Source organism: Heterodontus francisci, chromosome 13 (assembly GCF_036365525.1).
Source record: "Heterodontus francisci isolate sHetFra1 chromosome 13, sHetFra1.hap1, whole genome shotgun sequence".
NCBI lineage: Eukaryota > Metazoa > Chordata > Chondrichthyes > Heterodontiformes > Heterodontidae > Heterodontus > Heterodontus francisci.
Window position 1 is genome coordinate 103,027,549 of NC_090383.1, and position 19,214 is coordinate 103,046,762.

Genomic DNA, 19,214 nt, shown 5'->3' on the forward strand with positions numbered 1-19,214 from the left:
AGGCACTTGCCAGGCTTCGGGCTCAGTGAGGCCTGTCCATCACCAGCAAGATCCTGGCGGCATCACCAATTTGCCTCTAAGTGGGCACTTAATTGCTGATAATTAGCTACCCTCTGCTGCTGGCCAGGGAGCCAGTGCCGTTCAGACTCTTCCTCCGGCAAGATTGCTCAGAGGCAGGAATTTAGAAATTCCCCACCCTCCTGCATCCAAAGCCTCCTCCGTGGGGCTAAGATTCTGCCCTGTAGGTCACAGATTTGCCTCTGTAATACCCCATGTGATGAGTTTCTGATCATGGTCAGGTAGTCTAGCGATGCCAAGCAACTTTTTTTTCAGTAAGTTTTTTATGTTCAGCATGGAATTTTTCTTGATGACATAAATGCCTGAAACTTTACATTGCCTTTTTTATACTAATACATTTAATCCTTTTGTTTTTCATATAGTTCATTATGAATTACGCTAAAATGGTTTTTATTTCTTCACAGTAAGTCAGTCATGTCATTGTCTTTGGGTTGTAAGAAAAATAAGCTATTGTAATTCACTGGAGAAGAAGAAGTTTTCTCTTCAATACAAGGAATGTGCTGTGCCTCTGAAAGTCCTGGAAACAGAAAATGAGCAGCAAAATTCCTTGTAGAAGCTGTCATGAAAATACTTCCACTATTAATATTTTTTGACTTGTGTTCAAAAGACTGGAAATACCTGAGGAGATGCTGGACTTGTTTTTTTTTTAAAGGGTCACTGGAAGGACCCTTTGTTTAAAAACAACTTAATGAAAGTCACCAAGCTAATTAAACAGTAGGAGCATTGCTGCCTATTGTAGCTGTTAATAGAGAAGTGTCATGTCTAGATTTATGGTGGTCAGGAGTTGGTTCCGTTTGTGAACTGTTTTTGAATGGGCAGTTGGGGTGCAAGCCTGCTAAGAGAGAGGGCACCAGCTCAGCCTGTTCCATCTTTGAGAAACCCTGAGAATCCAGCGTGAGAACTGGAGAAACTGAAGCAGCATTTCTCCCAAGAAGCTTCTGTGAGACTTTCTCTTGATATCTCCTGAACGAACTGCTTCTGAAAAGATCCCAGTGACCACCACAGTGACACCTGTCTACATGTACTTAGACGCCAGACCAAAGACCCATCTGGAACAATCCTTATCTTATCCTTTTTCTTCAAGTATTAACAAGTATCTGGCCAAAGTATTCTTTTGTTTTTTTGCAAAGTTGATCCCTGCAGATAAAGCTTTTTCATTTTTCCTTTTAACGGGTGTGTGTGTATGCACGTGTGTGTTGGGTTATTTACAAGGGAATGTATTTATACTTTCACATTTCAACTTGTACGTTAATAAGCTTTGTATCTTTATTGAATGAGTCTTGTTTTATAATAAATTAATAATTTTGTTGTTTATCAAAGAAACCCAGTTGGCAGAAGTTTATTTTGAAGCTAAAAGAGATAAAGTATATAATCGGCCGTATCGGTAACTGGGTAAAACATTTAAATAATGTTGTGACCTGTGGAGAAGTGGAACTAGAGAAAGACAGTGCACTCCTTCATCCTCAGTCATAACAAAGTGGATGGGAGTTTAGAAAAGTAGCACTGCCATCCGGCATGCTGGAGCCCCAGCTACATCCTGCCTCCCAGCCAATTTTGCAGAGCCAGGATGGAGGGTAATGGGGGATGGGAGGGGGGAGGGGTGGCAGGGCTACCCTGCATGTGGTGGGTAGCCGACATGGCTCATTAAGAACCTACTGGGATTTTCCATTCAACCTCCAGGTCCCTGCAGGCAGTGGGGAGTGGGGACCAGTTTAGATGCCTGGAGGTGGCCTCCCAGTGGCAGACTGGGGGGGGGGGGGCAGCGCTCCACGCAGGCCTGCAGGCCCTCCCTGCCTGCTTGGGTGACCACAGGCAGTTCAGTGGTTGGCTCTCCACTATTTTGGAGCAGCTGTGATGATGGTGGTGGCCTTTAAATAGGTCCTAAGACGGGAGAGAGGAGAATTGGAAGGAAGGAAGCGCAGGCAAGCATTGGCCCTCAGGAGTGCCGTGGAGCCAGGACGAGTGCTGCTGCTCTTCCCAGCTGCACATAAATGTAAATTGAAAAGAAACAACTAACCTGTTTGTTGGCCGCTTCCAATGGATGCTTTAAAGATGGCAGGTTAGGCTGCCCTAAGGAAAGGAAACTGAAGAGAGCTTGCCTGGTACAGGCTCCATTCAGTGATGACCAATATCAGAAGGAGGTCTTTGAACAGCTGTTAGGTCCCTTATTAATATACACATGGGACCTCACAGCTGCTTATGATGGCTTAGTCAGTTGCCAGTGATCGCCAGAGCTGGCAGACAGCCATAAAGGCGGGGCTCAAGAGTGGCATGTCGAAGAGACTTCGCAGTTGGCAGGAAAAAAGACAGAAGCGCAAAGAGAGAGCCAACTGTGTAACAGCCCTGACAACCAATTTTATCTGCAGCGCCTGTGGAAGAGTCTGTCACTCTAGAATTGGCTTTTATAGCCACTCCAGACGCTGCTCCACAAACCACTGACCATCTCTCGGCGCTTACCCATTGTCTCTGGAGACAAGGAGGCCAAAGAAGATGATGACTGTCAGGGATACCTGAATATCACCCGATCCAAAACAGCACAGGACATATTTCTGGTGCCTTCGGAGTGTGACACATGTTCGCGTTTACAATAAACTTTTACAATTTATATAAATGGCATAGATGAAGGGACCGAAGGTATGGTTGCTAAATTTGCTGATGACACAAAGATAGGGAGGAAAGAGGACATAAGGAGGCTACAAAGGGATATAAATAGGTTAAGTGAGTGGCAAATGGAGTACAATGTGGGAAAGTGGGAAATTGTCCACTTTGGCAGGAAGAGTAAAAACGAACCATATTATCTAAATGGTGAAAGATTGCAGAGCTCTGAGATGCAGAGGGATCTGGGTGTCCTAGCACATGGATCGCAAAAGGTTAGTATGCAGGTACAGCAAGCAATTAGGAAAGCTAATAGAATGTCATCGTTTATCACGAGGGGAACTGAATACAAAAGTAGGGAGGTTATGCTTCAGCTATACAGGGCATTGGTGAGACCACATCTGGAGTACTGTGTACAGTACTGGTCTCCTTATTTAAGGAAGGATGTAAATGCGTTGGGAGGCAGTACAGAGAAGGTTTACTAGACTAATACCTGGAATGGGCGGGCCATCTTACGAGGGAAGATTGGACAGGCTAGGCTTGTATCCACTGGAATTTAGAAGAGTTAAGGCTGCTTGATTGAAATCTATAAGATCCTATGGGGTCTTGACAGTGTGGATGTGGAAAGGATGTTTCCCCTTGTGGGAGCATCTCGAACTAGGGGTCACTGTTTAAAAATAAGGGGTCACCCATTTAAGACAGCGATGAAGAGAAATTTTTTCTCTCAGAGAGTCGTGAGTCTTTGGAATTCTCTTCCTCAAAAGGCAGGTGGAAGCAGAGTCTTTGAATATTTTTAAAGCAGACGTAGATAGATACTTGATAAGCAAGGGGGTGGAAGGTTATCGGGGGTAGGTGGAAATATGGAGTAATCAATTCAGCCATGAACTTATTGAATGGCGGAGCAGGCTCGAAGGGCGGAGTGGCCTAATCCTGCTCCTAATTCATATGTTTGGTGCCAATGCAACCACTGGATGGCTCACTACCCACACTTACGCAAACGGAGGGCTGGATTTTACCAGCTCCCCCCCCCCGCCCCCCAACGTCAGAGGTCGCGGCGGGGGGGCCCGTAAAATTCCTCCAGGAGAGTACCGCCACGGGCCTCACGCCAAGATGGCCCCGCCCCATATTACCGGCGGCGGCAAGGTCTCGTGGTGGACACCCCCCCCCCCCCCACCCACCCGCCACACGGTGACAGAACACTGGTGGGGGGGAGGGGGGCAGTGGTTGTGGGTTAAAGTTAATAAAGTTTGGGGGGAAAGGTCGGGATCAGAAGAAAAGCTTTTTTCGTGGGGGGTGTGAGGGGGAAGAGCAATTAATAAATTGATTAATTATTAGGGGTGTGGGAAAGGGGATTGAAAATGTGATTAAATGTTTAACTTTATTTTTTATAATTTTGTGACTTTAAAATTTTGAATGAGTCGGAATGGCTGAAGCTCTTTAAAAATGGCACCGGTGCCTGCGCAGTGACGTCTGACACCATTGTTGGTGTCTATTTAAATGATCATGGCATATATATCATGGCAGCTCCACGGTGCACATCACGTGTGTGCGCCACACTGTTTTTGAAGCTTGCCGCCTGAAAAGTCCAGCCCACAGAGTCAGTGACTGAAACGTCACTGTCAGCGAATCCCCAGGCAGCTGCCTGTAATAAAGATGGCGCTGCTTGAATATACATACAAAAAAGCCACCGAGATATAACAGCACAGTCCAGTCACATTGTGTCCTTAACAAGGTCTGTTGGAAAATGTATGAAATTTGACATGTTCTGCGCATGATGCCCGTGGTGAGAGGGTTTAAGTGCGTTGCCAACACGTGATCAGATCACCTCCCTCCACCTCCTCCCCCTTTTCCCATTTTTCTCTTGCGGTAGACGGGAGGGGAGGGTGACAGGGGAGAGAGAGAGAGAGAAAAAGAGACTGTGGGAGGCGCAGAAGGAGACAGCGAGAGAGGGAGAGAGAACAAGACTGGGGGTTGTGGCATACTGTGGGAAAGGGGAGGGAGACTGTGAGAGACAGAGAGAGAGAGACTGGGGGAGTGGGGAGGGAGACTGCGAGAGAGAGGGAGAGGGGGAAACTGGCAAGCTGCGGAGTGAGGACACACTCCAGTGAGACACAGCCAAACAATATTCAGTATTGGATGAGCAGAAATTTCCTCCAGTTAAATTTTCGGAAGACTGAAGCTATTGTTTTCAGTCCCTGCTCCAAACTCCATTCCCTAGCTACTGAGTCCATTCCTCTCCCTTGTGTTATGACCAGGTGAGAAAGGTGTCTAGGGGTGCCTCTCAGCCTTAACCTGGTCTTACCGTAGCAGGGTTTTATTTTTAAGCGCACTGTTTTTAGCTCCCCCTCGATGAATCCTTGTTCACTGCTTTCCAATTATAAGGCAAAGCAACCAGCACAAACAGGTTTTCTTAGGTTTAAAGAAGAAAAGTTAAAATTTATTAAACTTGAACTTAAACTCTAATTCGGTTGACGCCTACGGATACATGACGCACCCACACTAGCATGTATATGCAATACACACATGGAAATAGAGACAGAAAAGAGCAGAAGAAAAATAAAGTGGAAAAGTTTGAGGCAATATCTGAAGAGTTTTTGTTATGGTTCTTCAAGCTCACTGCAGAGTCCTTGATTGTAGGCAGATCTTGCTTTTTGTTGGGACCCAGTATTCTTCTTAAACCTTGTTCACTGCAGGAGACTTTTCTCTCTTGGGGTTCAGGTGGCTTCAGTGGATTTGGAATTCCGTGAGAAAGAGATGAAAACAGACAGGAGAGGCTGTGGTGAGCCAGGCAAGAGAGGTCTTCTCAGTCCAGGAGCAAACAGATATTCTGAGTTCAAACTGTATGTACAATTCAGAAACACCCAGGTTGCCAAACAGGTTAGTCATGTGACTAACTGGTCTGACCACGTCTTGGATTGTATCACCTTAGCAGTCTCTGGAATGCTCCTCTAACACACAATACCTGGTGATCAATGTCCATTGTGGGTTGAATGTGTCAGGGAATGGTCCTTTATCCTTCCAAGCACTATCTGTTAGTATGCAAATGTCTTTTCCAGCCACTGCTGACCTGTTTAACAAGTCCTTTCTTCACTCCAATAACAGTTTAAAATCAATGTTCGTGACAAAATTAATGTGCCTCATTCTTGGCAGGTGGGGGCTTAACATGCCACTTGCAACAGTCTGAGATTAAGCCAGTCTGTTCACAGCCCTGGTGTCACATTTGACCATATTATGAGCTTCCGACCTCATATTCATGCCATCACTAAGAGCGCCTATTTCCACCTCTGTAAAATCACCCAACTTCGTCCCTGTCTCAGCTCAGTTTCTGATGAAAACCTCATGCATGCCATCGATACCTCTAGACTTGACTATTCTAATGCAGTCCTGGCTGGTTTCCCACACTTTACTCTATGTAAAATTGAGGTCATCCAAAATTCTGCTGCCCGTGTCTTAGCTCGCACCAAGTCCCATTCGCCTATCACTCCTGTGCTCGCTGACCTACCTTGGCTCCTGGTCAAGCAACATCTGGATTTTAAAACTCTCATCTTTGTTTTCAAATCTGTCCATGGCCTCACTCCTCCCCTATGTCAGTAATCTCCTCCAGCCCCACAACTCTCCAAGATATCTGCACTCCTTTAATTCTGGCCACTTGTGCATCCCTAATTGTAATTGCTCCACCATTGGTGACTGTGCCTTCAGTTGCCTAGGTCCCAAGCTCTAGAATACCCTCACTACACCTCTCCGCCTCGCTTTCTTCCTTTAAGACACTCCTTAAAATCTACCTCTTTGACCAAGCTTTTTGATCATCTGACCTAATATCTCCTTTTGTGGCTCAGTGTCATACTTTGTTTCATAATGCTCCTGTGAACCACCAGGGGACATTTTATTACATTAAAGGCGTTACATAAATGTAAGTTGTTGCTGCCTCATCCCATGGGGCAGATGGAATACTGGGAAAGCAGACAGCTACTATCCTGCAGTATCTAAGTGGAAATATATAACAATAGTTCTTTCTCTTTCGAGAGACAGAGTACTGCACAACCACAGTCTGCGCTATGCTAATTAGCTCTCCACTGGAGCCATCACTCTGGCTTAAAGCCCAACAGTCTCGTTTTAGACTAAGCTATTCTCAATATTTTTTAAATGCTGCTTATGTAAACGCAGGTAACTTAATCACCAAGTTACAAAATGTGTTATTCAGATGTATCCTACAAGGACACACCTAATTCCACAAATCTTCAACTGGCAAGAGCCCTGTGTTTTTGCTCAGGGAAATTAAATTGTGCTGACATTAGATTATGTGATATTTTTCAATTGCAGACATACCATGACATCCTGTATCTCTCAGCATTTTCTCATGTATAGAAATAATCAAATCATTACACATCACAAAACTAATAAATTGTTTCAGGAAAGAAAAACGCATTTTTGTGTACTCTATTCAGGAGCCGGGCATTGGGGAGAACTGTATTTTAGAAGGTAAATCACCAAGGAATGGACAAACTTATAAACAGTCTATTCAATTAGTAGAAAGGGCTTATCTATTGCTTTCACAAGCCGTATCTTTGGTGGCAATGTATACAGACTTGCTGGTGCTTACATTTACACTGAATGCTCAAACGGTCAATTCATCGTCTTACACTCTGGCATTTTGATATGATCCCAAAATCTTTTTCTTTATTCACTGGCCTTGACTTCCTGAGGAAGAATGTGCTCACGAGGGAGAGGAATGTGTGGAATGTAGAGAAAGGGGGGCGGAGGCAGAGAATGTAGAGGAGGGAGTGGAGAAAGGGAGAGGAGGGAGGGGAAGGGGAAGGATTAGGACATGAAGGAAAGAGGAGGAGGGTGAGAAGGGGTTGGGAGAAGGGGAAGGAGTGAGAGAAAGGGAGGAAGGGATAGGTACAAAGGGAAGGAGAGAAGCAGGGAACAGTAGGGGAGGAAGTAGGAAGGAAGGAAAAGGGAGAAGATGGAGGGCGAGAAGGTAAGGGGAGGGAGGGAAAGGAGGGAAGGGGGCAGGAGGGACAAACAGGTAGAAGAAGTAAAGGGAAGATGGTGAGGGTTAGGGAATGTGAGAGCAGAGGAGTGATAAGAAGGAGTGAAGGAGACTGGGAAAGGAGAGGAGGAAGGAAAGGTAGGAAAAGTAAGAAAGAAAGAAGAATGAGTGGGGGAAGAGGAAGAAAAAGGAAAGAAAGGGGAATTTCTGATCAGTGAAGGAAAGGTTTATTACAAGCTTTCCTTTCGGTGTGTGAATATCTTAATTTTGTACCAAATTCATTTTTAATGCTCAGCAGATGGGTTGTAGTGGTTATTGGCTTCTGGTTTTAACTTGCTTCTGTTTATTCATTGATGCGGGAGAGGGGACAGTGGTGGCGGTCGTGTGAATGTCTTATACATTTTTTACATATTTGGGTCAATGAGGGAGATTATGCTTCATGTTGCAGGGGTGAATTTTAAGTTTCTGCAATCCCGCTCTTGGAAAACACATGAAACCAATGGGCATTCAGTTTCAGCCAACATACTGGATCAAGATTCCAAAACATCTCAGTATGAGTAAAACACTGAGAAAAGCTTCCATGCAAGGTCCGCATTAATATTTCAGCCCTTCAGCCTCTGTGTATTGATGCACAGTTCAATTTGTTGATAAATTCAAGAGAGTTTGAGTTTTTATTGCCAGTTGTTGATCTGCTGTTTCAGCATGCAGTCCTTTGTTTTGCTATGTTATTTCTGTTTTCAAAGAGACTTTGAGAAATTACCTTTAGGCTCCTTTATCAAGATGTCCACTGTGCTTAAATGAGTGTACTGTTGCAGCACCACATAGTGGCCACAGTTAGGAACCACACCCTAATGTCACCGATCAGTTGATTGATGGTCACGTAATGTTAGGTGTAGTATTAGAATCTACAGTACAGATAAAAGCCATTGGGTTTGTATGGTCTATGTCAGAGCTAATAGTTCACATGGGCCTTCTCCCAGTCCAATCACCTCTTCCCTCTTGTATCCCTCTATTCCTTACTCCTTCATTGCATGCATCAAGCCTCCCATTAAAGACATCAACACCATCTGCTTCACCACTCCATGTGGCAGCCAGTTAAAATTGTCACCACTTTTGGTGAATAGAAATATATCCTAAAATCTTTCTTTGATTTGTTAGTGACTATCTTATATTTATGGTCCCTTGTTCTGGATTTAGCTACAAGTGAAAACTGTCTTTCCATATCCACCCTATTGAACTTCTCCACAATTTTAAAGACCTCCATCAGGTTTCTTCTTAGTCTTCTCCTTTCTAGAGAAAAGAGCCCCAGCCTCATCAATCTTTCTTGGCAGTTGTAACCAATCAATTTTGGCAACATCCTTGCAAATCTTTTCAACATTTTCTCCAATGTTTCAATATGCTTTTTGTAGCATGGAGACCAGATCTGCACATAGTTTTCCAAGGCCAGAATTTTACCTTGCAGCAGTGATCCTGCCCACTGACTAAAAGGTTGGGGGAGAGCCCGCCTCTGCCGGGCCTGGAACCCACCCAGCAATTTTACATGGCCCAGGCCCTTAATCAGCTTCGGTCGGGAATTCCAGCTGCTGAGGCAGGAAGTCATGCCTCCAAGAGCTGCTGGCCAATCAGAGGGCTGGCAGCTCTTCAGTCCTGACAGCGCCACCTTGAGCCGTGGCCACTGCTGGGACTGCACCCAGTGAGAGGAGCAACAATGGAGGAGGGCCCGGAAATGGTGAGTGGGGGTCAAGTCTAGTTGGGGACAATCAGCTGGGCCTTGGCGAGGGGATTGGTGGTCAGAATGTAGGGCGGGGGGGTGGTTTTAGTGGGAGCGGCCTATGCTGCTGGTAGGGGGGGGCCTCCGTGGGCACAGGGTGCCCGATCAGGAATGCCCCTTCTCTCCCCAGCCCGCAAGGAGGCCACCAGGTATTACAGGGTAGCCTCCTCAGGTGCTGCAGTGCCCGTCCAGTGGCGGCAGGAGGTGGCCCATCAGTGGCAATTAATTGGCCACTTAAGGGCCTCAATTGGCCTGGGGCAGGCAGGCCATTTGTCACCTCCCCTGCCGCTGGTAAAATAGGAGCGGGACAGGTATGCGGCAATAACGTAACCCCCGCTTCCCACTCAATTTTACACTGCCCCCTTCCCCACCGCCACCCAGCCCGCTCCTAAGGTTGTAAAATTCCAGCCCAAGTGTGGCCTAACTGAGGTGGGTGCTGCTTAAGTTAATCAGTCCCATAACATTACTCGAAGAGCACCATATCCATTAATTGTTTTTCATATATATTCGTTTATACAGTATTGTAGTATTTAAATGCAGTCTTTGCTCCTAATGGGCAAAATCACAATAGGGGCACTAAGAGTCAGGGCAAAGGTATCATGAAGCAGAGAAGTGGCAGAGGTTTTTCAAGAAAAATCTCTGCCCTAGTTTCCAGCCTTCCAGCGTCTGTCCCACATTAGTAATTATGACCATGTAGAATGGGAATTCTATCTTTGATATTGTTCCCATTTTTGGAACATTTTATCACCTGTCCGTTATCCTTCATGATACAAAAAAAGCTTATTATTTGATAAGTGATTATTCTCTCACCTCCAACCTTAAATCTCATTCCCTCCACCATATGGCTTAGCTTTCGCCATTATATCAATACTAATATTGTCATTGCTTCCCTGAATGCTATTCATTAATGTGAAAATTAAGACTAATTGGGTTGATTTTGAACATGTGCCAAGAACAAGATGGAGACTGCAGTGCCTCCTCAGAGCCAGTTCAATATATTCAGCAAGAGCCACAAACCATTTTCAGGTTTGGGACTCATAAGTATACAGCTGCCAAAAGTTCATGGAGCAAGTAGGCATCTTACCAAAACAGGAGCTGGGAAATCCAACAGCTCCATGAGCAAGATAAACCGGAAGTCAGCAGTAAATGGAAGGGGAGGATCACCGGGGGATGAGGGAGGTTGGTGTGAACTACTCAATATCTGGGAGTCGACCATACTATTTTGTGCGTCCAAGAGGAGCATTACTGCTCCTGCTAACCCCACAGCAATTCCTCACAAAAATATTCCAGGCCGTTTTTGGGAAACCACTCCAGGTAGGCCTTCGACACCTTAGGAGCAGCTGTTGTTTTCCTGAAACGCTGGGCACCACATAAATAGGGCATCTGAAGATCAACTCCACTGCATTATTTCCTCATTCTTTCCCAGGAGCTCAAACTGTTGAAGTCCTTACCTCTCCTCTACATGCTACAGTTCTTTGAATCCCAAGTTTGGTATTACCTATCGACTACTACTTCTTGATTTATCTTTGTTTCCTCCTTACACTTTTCAATCTTGGTGGTAGCATAAACTTATGAGCTTTGACCTACATTCCCTGGTGCTGGAATTTGTATAAATACACAAAATAGTTTCAGTTCCACGGGCTAAATGATAGCATTAATCCAATCAGACTGCTAAACAATTATTTTGACATACCTTGGATGATCTGAAACAGAAAGCTGTGCTTTTTACATCAGCTTTTTCTTTGCCCATTAGAAGAAGGCCTTTCTCATCAATGAGGCTCAAGTACTTTCCTGTTGTAACATGTCTCAGTCTGAATGGCTGACCCCATCTGATATGGCTTCCACTCCATCTGCAAAGAGAAATTAATTAGAACTGAACAATATCGATACAACATAAAGTCAATGAAAGGATTCACAAAACCGAAGAAATAAAAATGAAACATAAACAAGTCACTGGACAGCAATTTTCCAATCCTCACCTGGATACAGGTGTGGTGCCAGAGGATTGGAGGTTTGCTAACATTGTACCTTTGTTTAAAAAGGGAGTAAGGGATAGACCGAATAATTTCGGGCCATTCAGTCTAACCTAAGTCGTGGGCAAATTATTGGAATCAATTCTGAGAGACAGGATAAACTGTGACTTAGAAAGGCACAGATTAATCAAGAACAGTCAGCATGAATTTGTTAAGGGAAAGTCGTGTCTGACTAACCTGATTGACTGTTTTGAAGAAGTAACAAGGAGGATTGATGAGGGTAGTGCAGTTGATGTGGTCAACCTGGATTTTAGCAAGGCTTTGGACAAGGTCCCACATGGCAGACTGGTTAAAAAAAAAGCCCATGGGATTCAGGGAAATGTAGCAAGCTGGATACAAAACTCAGTTGCAGGAAACAAAGGGTAATTGTTGACAGGTGTTTTAGCGAGTGGAGGGCTGTTTCCAGTGGGGTTCCGCAGGGCTCAGTCCTAGATCCCCTGCTTTTTGTGGTATATTTTAACGATTTGGACGGAAATGTAGGGGACATGATCAAGAAGTTTGCAGACGACAGAAAAATTGGCTGCATGGTTGATAGCGAGGAGGATAGCTGCAGACTGCAGGAAGATATCAATGGACTGGTTAGGAGGGCAGAAAAGTGGCAAATGGAACTTAACCCAGAGAAATGTGAGGTGATGCATTTGGGGAGGTCGAACAAGGCAAAGGAATACACAATAAATGGGAGAATACTGAGAAGGGTAGAGGAAGTGAGGGACCTTGGAGTAAATGTCCACAGATCCCTGAAGGGAGCAGGTCAGGTCGATAAAGGTAGTTAAGAAGGCATATGGAATCCTTTCCTTTATCAGCTGAGGTATAGAATATAAGAGCAGGGAGGTTATGCTGGAACTGTATAAAACATTAGTTAGGCCACAACTTGAGTATCGTGTGCAGTTCTGGTCACCTCATTACAGAAAGGATGTAATTGACTGGAGAGGGTACAGAGGAGATTTATGAGGATGTTGCCAGGATTGGAAAATTGCAGCTATGAGAAAATAATGGATAGGCTGGGGTTGTTCTTTTTGGAACAGAGGAAGCTGAGGGGCGATTTGATTGAGATATACAAAATTGTGAGAGGCCTGGATAGAGTGGATAGGAAGGGCCTATTTACATTAGCAGAGAGGACAGTGACTATGGGGCATAGATTTAAAGTGATTGGTAGAAAGATTAGAGCGGAGATGAGGAAAGGTCTTTTCACCCAGAGGACGGTGGGTGTCTGGAACTCACTGCCTTAAAGGGTGGTAGAGGCAGAAAACTTCATCTCATTTAAAAAGTGCCTGGATGTGCACAGAAACCTGCAGGGCTATGGACCAAACACTAGAAAATGTGACTAGGTTGGATGGCTCTTTGTTTTTCCAGCTGGAGCAGACACGATGGAAGCATCCACGTTTCAACTGTTTAAATCAGTCCAAAAGTGCTAACCATTCGTAATTTCTATTATGGTCAATTACAAAGTTGCCACTTACCGCACGTTAAACATACTGCGTATATTGGGCAGAAACAGGTATTGAGTGAGTTATTTGCACCTCATTAAGGTACCATTGCCTCGTATACTTAAACATACTCTAACTGGTGCAAGGTTACTCCTTGCACTGTTCAGCACTGACTGCAATAATAAACACGTTCAATAAGTAAATGGCACCTCATTGAGGTCTAATTATCTTGTGTACTTAATCCCCTCCTAGTGATGTGGACGTGCAGCTTCAGGGACGTGCAACTTGTTACAGTCTTGTTCAATAGTAATAGTGCTACTACTTTAAACCAGCCAAGGCATATTGCAGGCAAATAGTGTTAGCTCCAATGCACCTGGCATTATAAATAGAGGTGACTGGTAACACCGTTTTCAGTCTTAATCTCAGCCTGTGTGACCAATGCCACTGGCCTTGGGACTGCAAAGTAGGGAAACTCAATCCACTCCAAAATCACTGTTCTACTGGAAGGTATGCAAGTGTCACCATGGGAGGAAAGGGTCAGGTTCAGCTATGACAAATTTTCAGGGGGAAATTCTGATGACACCATTTGGGCAAGGTGCTGCCAGATGGTTATCTGAGTCTATGTAACCATACTTTAGCATGGGTTCTGGAGATGAAATAACAAAACCAGGAAGAAAGAATCTTCCAATAAAAAGCAGCAGAGTGCATCTTCAACTTGTTATGAAATAGATATGAGTTTCAATAACCATATCAATATTATTAATAAAGCATATAAAATTTTATTTGAATTCTGGACAAAAATTAAAATAAACCTCAATGAATCTTTAAATCAATCGTTACCAGTTCCCCCGGCTCCACAAAGATACAAGTTAAAAATATCTTTGGGCCATTCTTTTGAGCGGTCAGGTTAGGCCACTTTATGCCGGTACAAAAGGGCGCTTCAAAATTGCAATCAGGGTCCTACATTCACCAAAGGACTCTAATCTGCATCTTACTTGCGAAATTCCACCTGAAACAAGTAGTTAAACAGATGTCACTCAAGGTTAATTACAAGGGGCAGGAGTCACAATGGTTAAACTCCAGATATGTCAGCACCCCATCGTTTCATACTTATGCAAGGTGCTGAAGTTGTGAACAATGGCAACCCCAGAATCAGAGAATTGTTACAGCACAGAAGGAGGCCATTTGGCCCATCATGTCTGCACCGGCTCTCCAAAGGAGCAATTCACCTAGTCAGTGAATTGGAGTGATCACGTTCATTGACAAGCATTTTATGCCAGGAATAGAGATTGTCCCCATTCAATACTGCTGACCTAGCCATTCTTGGTTTAATTAAGTCATGTGGAGTATATTGTATGCCCACAGTTCTAAGAGCTGGTCCCAGTTTGGAACCTTTTACGATTGACAATCAGTGAACAGAAACCTCAATTACACAAGCATGCTTTGAGACGGGCAGTCAGTCTCTTCTGGACATTATTTAGCAGGCCATGGCAATTGATGGTGGCTGCTTTTTCCCTCCTTTACAGCCAACTGTAATACCCTCACTGAGCTGAGACCTGACAGTGCCTTTACATACTGAGTCGTAAGCTGAGTCAGCAGGTGTTAAATTGAAATTACAATTACCTCTCCCCTAAATCACTGAAAGCAACTTGTTTCTATCTACTCTGTCACATTATTTAATTTTAAACACCTCTTTCAAATCAGCCCACAATCTGCCAAGTTTTCAAGTCTTTGTATTTGTATTCCAGTAGCATCCCAGCAAAACAAAAATCAGAAAACTCCAGAACCATTCAGCAGGTTCAGACAGCATCTGTCAGAAAAGCATGGGCTGGATTTATAGGTCCCGCCAGGGTTGTTACAAGTCAATCATCTCAGTCCCTGGACATCACTGCAGGAATTCCTCAGGGTAGTGTCCCAGGCCCAACCATCTTCAGCTGCTTCATCAATGACCTTCCCTCCATCATAAGGTCAGAAGTGGGGATGCTCGCTGATGATTGCACAATGTTCAGCACCGTTTGTGACTCCTCAGATACTGAAGCAGTCTGTGTAGAAATGCAGCAAGACCTGGACAATATCCAGGCTTGGGCTGATAAGTGGCAAGTAACATTCGCATCACACAAGTGCCAGGCAATGACCATCTCAAACAACAGAGAATCTAACCATCTCCCTTGACATTCAATGGCATTACCATTGCTGAATCACCCACTATCAACATCCTGCGGGTTACCATTGACCATAAACTGAACTGGACCAGCCACAGAGGCTGGGAATTCTGCGACATGTAACTCACCTCCTGTGATGGAATACTCTCCACTTGCCTTGATGGATGCAACTCCAACAACACTCAAGAAGCACGACACCATCCAGGACAAAGCAGCCTGCTTGATTGGCACCCTGCCCACCACCTTCAAATTGACTCCCTCCACCACTGACGCACAGTGACAGCAGTGTGTACCATCTACAAGATGGTACAGCAGCACACCAAGGCTCCTTTGACAGCATCTTCCAAATCCACAACCTCTACCACCTAGAAGGACAAGGGCAGCAGATGCATGGGAACACCACCACCTGCAAGTTCCCCTCCAAGCCACACATCATCCTAACTTGGAACTATTGCCATTTCTTCACTGTCGCTGGATCAAGTTCCTGGAACTCCCTTCCTAGCAGCACTGTGGCTGTACCTACACCGCAAGGACTGCAGCGGTTCAAGAAGGCAGCTCAGCACTACCTTTTCAAGGGCAATTACGGATGGACAATAAATTCTGGCCTAGCCAGCGATGCCCACATCCCCCAAACAAATTTAAAAATACCAGCACTAGCCAGCGTGCCTGTTGCCCATCACCGGCAAGTTTCACCAGGCCCCAAGAACCCGCCCGATCTGTTCATAACTGCAATTAAGATTGTTGAAGAGCTTATTAAGAACTCATTGAGGGCCATCGTCAGATTTTGACGGGGGTGCAAGTATTGCACACTGGGGGCTGAATTTTGTGGCCGTGGCAGGGCTTCCAGTGCTGGGCCGCAAAGGCAGAGGGAATCCTGCCTGGGCCAGATGGAGCCTCCCCCCCAGAGCGATTCTATGGTGCTGGGCCAATTAGCAGCCTGGAGCTAGGATCCTCGTCCCCTTAAAGACAGGGATCCCACCTCCAAGAGCTGCCAGCCAGTCGCAGGTGTCTACTGCCAGTAGACAAGAGGGCGCTGGCAGGGTTGCCAGGCCAGACCAGTAGGCCCCAGCAAGGGGGGGGGTGCTGTTTAGTCCAGGGCAGGGGGTTTCAGGGAGGTGCAGGTTTTTCCAGCGGGATCCCTCAGTGAGCCACAGATTGTCCACAGAGCAGGCCCCCCCTATCGCCCCTGCATAGGGAGGTCGCTTCTTTTTAATGGGCGACCTCCTGCATGGCGGAGGTTCCCCCCCACCGCTGGTTCGATCCCAGCAGCGGCAGTAAGAGGCCAGTAAGTGGCCTCAATTGGCCTCTGGGCGGGAAGACTGTCTTTGGCCTATCCCACTCATGAAAAAATTGCGTAGTGATGGGCCCTCCCCCTTCCCCACCCTCGTCATAATTCTATGGGTCCCCCGCCTCTGTATCTGTATCAGAGGGGCCCATAAATTTCAGCCCTAGATCTGGAGCAGACCAGGTACGTGGAGGCAAGTACACAGCGGAAAGCCAGTCATGGTTCCCCCAACCCCCGCAAGGAATTAGGTGGGCCCCATGAAAGGGAGAATGGAACAGAGGGGAAATTGGCCATTGGCACATAGGTGACATTGGGTCAGTGCAGGTTGCGGGGAAAGTGGTCAGTAGGCATTCAGGCAGTGCAGGGGGTCATAAGGGGAGGAGGCAAGGTTTCCAAACACAATTGGGGGGTCACCTGAGCACAAGGAAGGCAGCAACTAGCAATGGGAGACGACTCTCAGATTTCGGGTCCAATGGCAATGAGGAGCAGTACCCTCTGCAGGAAGGGCAGAGCTCCAGGCATCAGGAGGGTAAAGGAGGAAGTCAATGGAGGCATACCCGCAGCATAGGATTTACTGCTGAAGACGGAGCTACCTTGAGATGACCGCGAACCAGTGTCAGAGGATTCTGTAACTCTCCAGATAGTCACAGAGATTTGTGCCCTCATTGTGGAAGACCTCATACCTTGCAGCTCGCTATGCCTTGACTGTAGCTGTAAAGGTCACTGTGGCCTTGAACATCTTTGCCTCTGGCTCCTTCCAAGGATCAACTGTGGACCTTGGTGGTGTCTTGTGAACAGCTGCACACTACTGCATCTCGCAGGTCACTAATGCCCTATTTGCGAAAGCTGGGCAGTACATTCAATTCCAGAGAGATGGTGGCTCGCAAGCACAGAGGTCAGTGGGTTTCACCTTTATCGCTGGATTCCCCCAGGTGCAGGGCATTATCGATTACAGCCATGTGGCTATCAAGTCACCAACTGAGCACCCAGTTAAATTCATCAACAGGAAGGGCTTCCACTGTCTCAACAATCAGCTGGTCTATGACCACAAAAGAGCTCACTTTCCTGGCAGCTGCCAGGACTCCTTCCCCCTCTGCCAGTTCAAGCTGCCACAGCTCTTCATTCCATCTCCCAAACTCCGTGGATGGATTTTAGGGGAAAAGGGATATCCCTTGAAGAGAAAGTTACTCATCCCTCTAGGAAAAGCTGACACAGAGGCACACAGGCGCTGCAACCGGCGCCATCTGCTCACTAGGACAACCATTGAGCAGACTATCCAGCTTCTGAAGATACGGTTCTGGTACCAGGACCGGTTTCGAAGGCGCCCTGCAGTACACTCCTGCAATGGTCTCACGCATTGTGGTGGTCTGCTGCACTCTCCATAACATGGCCCTCCAGAGAGGCGTGGACCTTGAAGAGGGTGAAGCGCTGTATGGATGCATCTCATTGGAGGAAAAGGAGGAGTAGGAGGAAGATGCAGACACAGAGGTGCCCTGGCTACACAGGGAGGTGGCCAATCATGGTACAGGGCTCGAGGGTCTTGTCAAGATGCCATTAATGTCAGGGATCATTTGATTCAGGCCCATTTCAGCTGAGCCTCTTTAACCTAGGAGGAATGGCATGCTATGAATCTTTCTTTGAGATGCCTTGACAATGTTGTGTGATTGCCTTTAAGAGTGATGTCCCTTTAAGATCTTAGTATGCTAATGAGCTATGTACCAGTTCGTGGCCATGTGACTACATGCCAGTCTCAGTCTGTAACTGTAACACCAAGAGGCAGTTCCTGTAAATAGTTAGCGCTGTACTGTGTTTAATAGTTTAGCCGTTAATAAACCTGTTTGAGATCTTCAACAATCTGGACTCCATGCATCACACTTATGTTGCATCAAACAATATAAAAAACTTCTTATTACATGGTGGCAGCTGTGGTGAAAGACAGAATCCAAGATTGAAGACCATAGGAAAACAGCTTTAAAAACCACCTACAGCTAAAAGAGAGAAAGTTAGAAAGTAAAAAGAAACACTGGCCCAAACAGTGTAAAGAAGAAAAAAAATCTCACCTCCAGTTGTAGAAGACAGAACTGAAAGACAGGCTGCAAATCAATCACTGTGAGCAGGTGAGTTAGTATGCCATTGGGACAGGAATCCCAGTTTACAAAAAGCTTTGAGGTGCTTGTAAAGTTGATTTTTTTTTAAAGGCTCAGTAAAAGAAAAAAACAGGGAAAACCCAATCCATATCTCAGGCTGATCAATTGTTTGCAAAGGCTCCCCCACACTGATCAGGTCGGCGCCATTACAGGAGCTGTCCAACAGCAAAAAGCATGGAATCCACCATTCACACAGCTCGCAGCTAGAGCTATAAAAAGAAACTGATTAAATCACTCCAGCATGAAGACCTTTCATTCACTCAGCCTGAGTTTAAAAAATAACTCATAAAACCACTCAAGCGTGAAGAAACTGTCTCTTGAATGGCTGTATAAACAAACCCTAGTTTAAAAAGCACTTAAAATGCCTATTGCATGGCTGTATAAACAGACAGACTTGAGTGCTGGAAGCTAGAAAAACAGACAAGCTGCACCTGTCAATCAAACCAGCCAGTCTAAAGAAGACAATTTTTTTTGAAGGGAAACAGGGAAACAGTGCAGAGTCACAGAAGCAGGTTCTTAAAGCTAGGTTAAAGCAAAAGGAACAAGGATACCAATTTTCCCCGTATGAAATGGAAAGCCTTGGATATCCTATCTGAGTTAAAATTGTTCCAACAGAGAATGCAATTGTGTTTTACAGACCAAGTCATCGTAGAACCAGAAAAGCAGGCTGTAAAAATAATGATAGTGCTTGGAAATGAGGGATTACACAGAATCAATAACTCT

The 19,214-nt window shown here is 45.6% G+C and overlaps 1 protein-coding gene across 1 annotated transcript in view; it reads right to left on the bottom strand.

Moving 5' to 3' along the window:
* The window catches only part of ryr2a (ryanodine receptor 2a (cardiac)), a 707,940-nt gene that overhangs the window by 396,757 nt on the left and 291,969 nt on the right, over window positions 1–19,214 (bottom strand). The window contains exon 11 of the mRNA XM_068045285.1: window positions 11,131–11,287. Within this exon, the coding sequence (XP_067901386.1) occupies window positions 11,131–11,287 (157 nt within the window). The remainder of the gene's footprint in view (window positions 1–11,130; window positions 11,288–19,214) is intronic.